General features: G+C 40.9%; 1 protein-coding gene and 1 pseudogene across 4 annotated transcripts in view; both read right to left on the bottom strand.

Annotated features, from left to right (window-relative positions):
* Window positions 1-767: 767 nt before the first annotated feature.
* The window catches only part of Med6 (mediator complex subunit 6), a 49,399-nt gene continuing 41,355 nt past the window's right edge, over window positions 768-8,811 (bottom strand). For 3 of the 4 annotated variants that reach the window (XM_075948649.1, XM_075948646.1, XM_075948647.1), the window contains exons 4-8: window positions 8,399-8,481; window positions 7,449-7,557; window positions 3,827-3,942; window positions 1,716-1,743; window positions 768-1,171 (exon numbers count right to left, since the gene is read on the bottom strand). In XM_075948649.1, the coding sequence (XP_075804764.1) occupies window positions 1,041-1,171; window positions 1,716-1,743; window positions 3,827-3,942; window positions 7,449-7,557; window positions 8,399-8,481 (467 nt within the window). In that variant the 3' untranslated portion in view covers window positions 768-1,040. The remainder of the gene's footprint in view (window positions 1,172-1,715; window positions 1,744-3,826; window positions 3,943-7,448; window positions 7,558-8,398; window positions 8,482-8,811) is intronic. The other variant, XM_075948650.1, reaches the window with a different exon arrangement.
* Window positions 2,377-3,762, bottom strand: LOC142835266 (proteasome activator complex subunit 1 pseudogene; annotated as a pseudogene).

Genomic DNA, 8,811 nt, shown 5'->3' with positions numbered 1-8,811 from the left:
AGGAAGGGGCAGAAAACATAAGCGTTACACATGAGGGGTTGGTATATAAAGGAGCTCTGTGCTTGTTTTACAACTTCCCTGTACATCTGAAACTATATCAAAACTAACAGAAAGAACAAACATCTCAAAGAAAACCAAATGCTTCAAAAAAGCAGAAACAAAGACATGAAATTTGTCTTGCCACTTTAAATAATAAGACACTTTCTGCAGCTTAACTAGCAGTAAAACATTTAAGTGACAAACTTGGTGACAGAGACTGAAGAACACAGTACTTCACACTTTGTACTTAAATGATGAACTAAAGAACGGAAAACAACCTGACAAGACAGAATAAGAGCCCCAAGGATGTGGAGGGTGCAGTGACCCAGTCTACGGACCATGCATATGGTATTATAACACAAACGAGGTCACTGCAGCCTTTATATAAAATACAGACTACTGGGAAAACTCCAGCACAGAAGTATTTAAGAAAACTGAGCTATAAATCTCGGTAATAATACTCAATACACTAGTAAACACCGGCAAGTGCTCATAACAGAATAACACAATAAAGAAAAAAATGTGAGAAAACTATTTAAAAAAGAAAACAAAGCAAACTGACAAGAGTCCATGGGATGATGATATCAATGAGCGAGTGTTTTCCTTTACCTCTCAATTATTCAATAAATATGTTATTGTAATACAGAGCAATATCCAAATACTACAAGACATTCTCAGTTACTGCATTGACATTTCTCCTCTCAGAGACAAGGAAAAGGCAGGATGAGTAATATATACAAATAACTTTATTGTTTTTAAGGATCTATATTGGTGTATCTGTGAGTTAGGTGCACTGCCCATGTCCAGTAGAGGAAAGGATACAAAAGATACGTAAGAAATATTCACATAGAAATCCTGGGAGGAAGAACGTCCTTTTGGAAAAAACAAGTGCTCCACACAAATAAGAGGGCTGCGATAGTGTTTTAAGACTCGAGAGCCTCCCACGGTGCTGAGGTATAGTGACTGGCAAGGAGCTTGCCGGCTTCTTTCGTGCCCACTATTCACTGAAGTCTCATCCGTTTCTCAGGGGGACCTTTAGTGCTCACAGTCTGCTGAGCATTCTTTGTGCTCTCCTTCTCCTCGGATTTCACAGCTTCTGCTAGAGGCTCTGCCTCTTTCTTTGTCTGATCCACTAGCCATCAAAAGCAGTATTTGACAAAACGAAGGTGGAAGGAGAAATAAACACTGGTCAGTACTTACGGTTTACTCTTTTAAATTCATTTTGAATTGCCTATAAAGTTGAATATTTAGTTGTTTTCTCAGGCAAGCATATTTTAAAATTAATTTATAAGCCTAAATATTAATTAAATATTGCTAGGCAAACACATAGTATTAAAATAAGACATCATGTGTGAACAAGCCACAAAACCCGACTCTACGGCAACTTACCAGACAGCTCAACACCTGTTACTGATGATGAAACCTACCATCAAGTCACTGTGGCTTCTTTGCCCTTCCCCTTCTACCTAAACTCTACTTTTAAATGCTAGTAATGCTACCACAGAAACACTAAGTGCTAGCAATTCAAAGGAGTTCAAAGGTTAGGGGTGACAATAACGGAACAGCCTGAAAAGACAAAGTAGCCACAGCTCATCTCACAGGCAGTTGCTGTTAGAACATTACACAGGCTGCTTGATCTCACTTCAAGTTTAGTAAGAATAGCAGATGAACCATACCTGGGACAGGCTTTTCTCCAGACTTTTGCTAGGATTTGAAAAACAGAAAATGGGGGAAGGAGAAGGAAAAGTCAAGTTAATGTTTCTTTTGAATTGTATAGTTTTAAATGACATACTTATGTAACTGCATAGTAAAATGATTTCATAAAGGACAATTATCATTTCCCTTGTTCTATCTTCAAGAACAGTTTATGAAATTTCTCTAAGCTAGCTGGGCAGTGGTGGCACACACCTTTAATCCCAGCACTAGGGAGGCAGAGGCAGAGGCAGGTGGATCTTTGTGAGTTCGAGGCCAGCCTGGACTACAAGAGCTAGTTCCAGAACAGGCTCCAAAGCTACAGAGGAACCCTGTCTCAGAAGACAAAAAAAAAAAAAAAAAAAAATTTCTCCAAGCTAACTTTCTGATCTCACATTCCAACCTTTGCCTCTTCACCTCTTCACGACCACATAAGCATTATTATAGTAACATCCTTCACTACCTTTAAAATTCCCTCAATCCTTCATAACAATAATCAACACATCTATGAAAATATACATTTCCACAAAGGAATTCTAAATTCCAGAATAACTGACATTAACATGGCCATGCATTCCATTTCCCAGTTGCTTGACTTCAAAAGCTCACGTGGTAGAATGGCAGGTGGATCTGCTACTAGACTACTTTTTTTTTTTTTTTTTTGGCAACCATATATTTATTGTGTTTGGAAGGCAGAGTGGGGAAACCCCAGCAGGAAGAAGATTGGCTACAGTCTATAATTCCCGGTGAAGAGCAGGAAGGTCTCTATTGTACCCCATCACGGAATGAGAGAGGGGGCTCAATAGATCATTCCCTTTGTTTCTCCACGGGGCTTCTTGGGCTTCTCGAAGTTCTTCAGGATGATGTCGTATAACACAACATAAGCATTACGGATCTCCATGACCATCAGCCGGATGTCCTGGTACTCTGCCTCGTCCAGCTCGTGCACCAGCTGCCGATAATCACCCACGTGGGGCTGTTTGGCTGCTTTGGCCACTGCGTCACCCCTCTCTGAGAAGTACTTAGAGATTTGAGTGTGGAAGCCCTCCAGCTTGGTGTGAAGACTGGTCATCAGCTCAAACACCTTCTTCTGGACAGCCACCCCAAAGTTATTCCCATCCTCTATCCGAGGTATCTGTAGTTGCAGCCAGGTAGTGACCAGATTGAGTTGCTCAGTGACATCCTTTATCTCAGGCTTTAGGCGCTGCAGGAGGACCAATCTTCTCATTGCAGTTGACTGGGCCACAGGGAGGACCTTTTTCTTCATCTTCCCCCTTCTTCTTCTCATCCTTCTCTTCCTTCTCCTGTTGTTTCTTCCGCTCCTCCTTCTCTTTCTCCTTGACTGGATCAGGTATGGGGATGTCCAGTGGAGCCTTCAGACTGCTCAGGTTGGCTTCATTGAGATCTGGCTCCTTTAAGAATGCATCCAGTTCTGCGATCTTCTTGGGAAAATAGCTCCCAAGCAGGTTTTCTGTCTTGCTACACAGGTCTTTGCGGAACACATCCACCTTGGCTTGGGCTTCAGGATGGACCCTCAGTGTGGCCATGGTCGGAGAGGGCAGGGGGCTAAGCGCTGCACGAGGAGTCTGGAGTGGGCAGCGGGACTACTACTTCTAAATCACTAAGTGGCATTACAAACTTTTAACACAGTGATAAGAGAACTCTATTACTACCTCAGCTTTCTCTCCTGACCATGCCAAACCCTCTACCACTTTCTATTCCTTCTGCTCAGAGTCTTAACCCATTAACCTTTAAGAGCCTACATATGATATATATTAGGCTGGGAATGCAGCAAGCAGAATAGAGAGCATGAGTTTCATATTTGAGGTTTGTTACAACCAATTATTCTTTCAGCAACCTATGGATGAGAATATGATCTAAACACAGACCTCAATGCTCATATAGATTCAATAAGGAACAGAGAACAATGCTAAATGTATTCCTTTTACCCATTACCTCCATTAAGTCTTTTTAAACAATTCCTTCAGGGGTAATTCTTTTGCTAATAAAAAAAACCCAATACTTTAAAATTATACTTAAAAGATTTTCCAATTAAAAATGTGTCAAATCAAAATTCATAACACATTCTTATTACCTGAACAAATCTGGGTGGGAATTTTTGTCTGAGGTCAACAAGTAAAGCATCCACACGCTGTCTCTGAAAAATAGAGCTCGGTTCTTCTTTCCTTTTGGCTTTAGGTTTGACTTTATCTAATAAAATATAAAATCCAAATCAACATACTGAAATACTCAAACCATTATTTTAATAACACCTTTACTAAGACAACTCTTCAAATAAAACACAGCAAATATAAAAAAGAAGTTCCTAACTCTCCTTTACAAATGATGTTAAATTCTCATATTTCAAAAGCTGACATACCCCTCTCTTTTCGGTATTCAAGACAAGGTTTCTCTGTCACTTTGGAGCCTGTCCTGGAACTCCAGGCTGACCTTGGACTCACAGAGATCTGCCTTTCTCTGCCTCCCAAGTGCTGGGATTACAGGTGTGCAACACACTGACATGGGAGGTGATGTATGCTATGAGTATGTTTTATTGCCATTACTTAATAAAGAAGGTGCTATGGGCCAATGGCTTAACGGAGTAAAGCCAGGCTGAAAGAGAGTAGGCAGAGTCAGGGAGAAGCCATGTAGCTGTCACAGGAGACAGACGCATCTGCCGAAACCCATAGAAACTTTGCCGGTAGGCCATGACCTCATGGTGATGCACAGATTAATGAAAATGGGTTAGTTTAGGATATAAGAGCTAGCTAGAAATACGCTTAAGCTATTGGTCAAACAATATTGCAAATAGTATAGTTTCTGTGTGATTATTTGGGGTCTGAGCGACTAGGAAGGAAGGAACAGTGGCTTCTGACCACACCACCGCCTGGCCACACCTGTCTTGTAAAAGATATTTCAGTTTCAGTATTTAACACTGAAGGACAAACAGTTCTGAGGTTAGCATTCTTCATAATTACCTAAATAACAATACATATTGGCTTGAAATTATTTTTGAGTATTTTAAGTGTACTGAATGATTTGCTGTGCAATCTACTAAGGACAAATAGAAAAGACAGGTTTTAGTTACTATGCTCTGTTATAAAGACAGTAATTAAACCAAACAAGAGAATTAGGAGTTAAAGGTCATCCTTAGCTATATAGCAAGCTCAAGGTTGACCTGCTTAGACTACACAAGGTCTGCCTCAAAAGACTGCAATTAGCTAGGGATGGTGATGCATATCTGTTCATCTTAGCACTTGGGAGGACGAGACCAGGAGAATTAAGGGTTCAAGGATACCCTGGGCTCCATATGGAGAGATTTTCTAAAACACATTCATTTATTCATTCCTATTCTCTCTATGAAAAAAGCTAAACATTGTACTGAAAGGGAAAATTAGAAAACAAGATCATGAAGGAAAGCATAAAAAAAAATATGAAAGGGGGCTGGAGAGATGGCTCAGTGGTTAAGAGCACTGCCTGCTCTTCCAGAGGTCCTGAGTTCAACTCCCGGCAACCACATGGTAGCTCACAACCATCTGTAATGAGGTCTGGTGCCCTCTTCTGGCCTGCAGACGTACACACAGACAGAATATTGTATGCATGCCGGGCTGTGGTGGCGCAGGCCTTTAATCCCAGCACTTGGGAGGCAGAGGCAGGTGGATCTCTGTGAGTTCGAGACCAGCCTGGTCTACAGAGCTAGTTCCAGGAGAGGCTCCAAAGCCGCAGCAAAACCCTGTCTTGAAAATCCAAAAAAAAAAAAAAAAAAAAACAAAAAAAGAATATTGTATGCACAATAAATAAATAAATATTTTTTAAAAAAAGAATATGAAAGAAATTCTGAAGTTACATGTGTCATCTGCTCTGGCAGAGAGAACAGGGGTAGGGGGTGGATGTAGGGACTATCTTTACATGAAGGATTCCAAATGACCATGCTCTAGACATCATAAGGTGGGTACAATTGCCCCTGGGTCAACTTTACTCCATTAAGGCACACTTTCCTACAACAAACAGTACTGCCAATATTAATACCCAATATTAAGAATCAAAGTAACTGTATCTGAAGGCCACTACACAGCTCTGAATACTACATAAAGGGCATCTTTCCTACACTTTATTATTCTCAAAAAAAGAAAATAAACTGATACAAACACATTTCTGGGCATAGGATTTTGGTAAAAACAGGGCAAAAGAACAGTCATTGATTAGTATTCATGAGAACTAAAGAACCTAGGGTTATGACAGGTGCTAACATCCAAGAATTAGAAAGTCACCTAGGGTCAGTGAGAGGTACAGTGGACAAGGCACTGTACCTGAGACCTGAGTTTAATCCCAAAACACACATTAAAGGTAGATGTAGCATGAATTTTAATTGGTATTAACAATAAAAATCCAGAGTCAGATATAGGGGTTAATGCTAAAAGATCAGAGAAGCAGAGCTAGTTCTTACCTCTACCAAATCCTCAGACTGAATAGGTGATCCTGTCCCTAGGAATTCTCAGATGGAATGCTGTCTCTACGAAACCTCAGACTGAATGCTCTGAGCTCCCGTCTCCTCCCACCTCCACCTGCCTTATATTCCTCTCTGCCCAGCCATATCACTTCTGTCTCCACCTCCCTAGTGCTGAGATTAAAGGCCTATGATCCAAAGTACTGGGATAAAAAGGTATGAGCTCTGTTCCTCTTTGAAACTGGATCAATCTAGTGTAGCCCAGGGTGGCTTTGAACTCAGAGATCTGTCTGCCTCTGCCTCCCAAGTGCTGGAATTAAAGGTGTGTGCCACAGTTGCCTAGACTCTATGGCTAAACTAGTGATTTAGTGTTGTGAAAATTCATTCAGCCAATAGCTGTTTGAGTACCAGCCCACTAGGGTGTGGGCTGAGGTACTATAAACACAGACGGAAAGCAAAAAGTGTGTTGTCTCTGTCTCTCTCTCAGCTGGTGGTCTGTTCACAGCTCCCAGCATCCACAGAGCAGAGGACCGTAGCGTCTTTCTTATTTTGAGTGTTCCCTAATAAACATTTGTTATCCTTTATTATGGGCTCTTGTGGACCTCGAACACCTACTGCTTAGCTCTGCACTCTGATCTTCAGGCAAGCTTTATTTGTTAGATCACAAACAAAATATCACCACAGGTGGATAGAGAAAACCAACTACAGAGTTGTCCAATATCCACACATGGAACACAAGCTTACATGCACATCACACACTTACACACACAGATACACACAAGGTCAAAAGACAATCAGCAAACACCCTGATCAAACAGGGATAGAACTTGGGAGTAAGTGCTTGCCTAGCATGCTTAAGACCCTGGGCTTAATCCTTAAAACAAAAAGGAAAAAGAAGGGAGGGGAGAAAAGGAGAGAGCACAGTCTGGCCATCTGAAGAAAGGGCACCAAGAATAGTATCTCATCTCCTGACTTTGAAGACTAGAGGGCTCAACGGTTCCAAATTCCAAGGCAACCCAAGAAGTAAAAAATACCTTTGCTCACTCATCACCAGTTTCTCCTCATTATGTGCCAAATATTTGAAAACTTTACATCTTTTACAAAGCTTATGGACATGTGACCTCATGGGCACACTAACAACTGTTCTGATGTCACTATCACTGCACCTATGACATGAACACAGGGGCGGTAATGCCATCCTCTGAGAGATTAAAGCCTATCTCAGTAATGTCGGCACAAACTGTTTTGGGGGCCTAGGCACTCTACTTACCTTGCTCTTCATGATCTCTGAAGTGCCACCAATACCCTTTGGAAGGATGATAGCGACAGTATGACATAGCTTCATCAAAAGCTGACTGAATACCATGTACTGCAGTGAGCTTGGAAAACAAAACAACAAACAACAAATTCTAAATCTCTCATGAGGTCAAGTAAAATGTCCTAAGTAAATATAAAATATTACATATGCAAAGCTAATAATTCTGTTTTCAGAATCTAGATTACCGTTTGACTGGAGTTGTAAATAGCCATATCCCTTATATAAAATAATTAGCATTTCTATGTAAACTATGAATTCTCCAATAGTCTTTAAATCATCTCTAGATTACTTACAAGCATAAGTACTGTCACAATGTATTGTTTAGGGAATAATAAAAAGGGCAACAAAAATAATAGCAGAGGTGCAGTTTTCTTCCAAATGTTTTTATGCATATTACTAATGATGTGGAGCCTACAGCTCTTCAGACTCTATGTATTAGCACTGACTTGACCCAGAGTAAGTGCTCAAAACCCTCTAACAGTCAACATTTTATACCAGCTTACACAAAGCAGAATAGGGTATCTTGTTTAGAAGTTTGCATTCGTGTTCAAAGAATGTAGAAAAAAATAACCAACGTGTACAGGCACACATCTGGAATCTTAGGACTTAAAAGATGGAGGCAGTAGGACCAGGGGTTTAAGGCCATCTTTGGACACATAATGAGTCCAAGGCTACTGTCTTAAAGAAAAAGATAAAATAAGGGAAGGGAAAGGAAGGCAAAGGAAAAGGAAAAAAAAGGAAGGGAGAGGAAGGGAGGGGGAAGGAAGGGGAAGAGAGGGAGGAGAGGGGAAGGGAAGGGAAGAAGAAAAGGAAGGAAGGCAAAGGAAAGGGTGAGGGAGAATAGGCAGGAAGGCAGGTAGGCAGGTAGGCAGATAGATGTGCAGGTAGGTGAAGACACGTACCACTCTGGAGTTGATCACTGATCCCAAGTCTGGTGCCTGATAGATGACTCCAGCAATGATATAGTAATCAGCCAGTGGGATAACTGAAGCAGCAGGAAAAAAATGCTTAGAAACACATCTTGGACACAAACTGCTAAAAAATGGTATTTTCATAGAACAAACTAAACTTTGGCACTTTACTATATGGAACTTTAAGGGAAGACCTTGCAATTTCTCTCCAAGTACGCAGTATGGGAAAACAGTCATACTGTTCATATATGTTACCTAGGATTGTTAACAGTTGAGTAGTTCCATGCAGTTCCACCCACAAAGCCTAAAGAGTTTACTCTCTGCACTTCACAGAAAACATACAGGACTTCTCAAATCCCAGGCACATCTGAATCAAGTTTAATCAGTCCAATGCATCTTAAGAT

Source organism: Microtus pennsylvanicus, chromosome 14 (assembly GCF_037038515.1).
Source record: "Microtus pennsylvanicus isolate mMicPen1 chromosome 14, mMicPen1.hap1, whole genome shotgun sequence".
Lineage (NCBI taxonomy): Eukaryota > Metazoa > Chordata > Mammalia > Rodentia > Cricetidae > Microtus > Microtus pennsylvanicus.
This window is presented reverse-complemented; position numbering and strand designations above follow the sequence as displayed.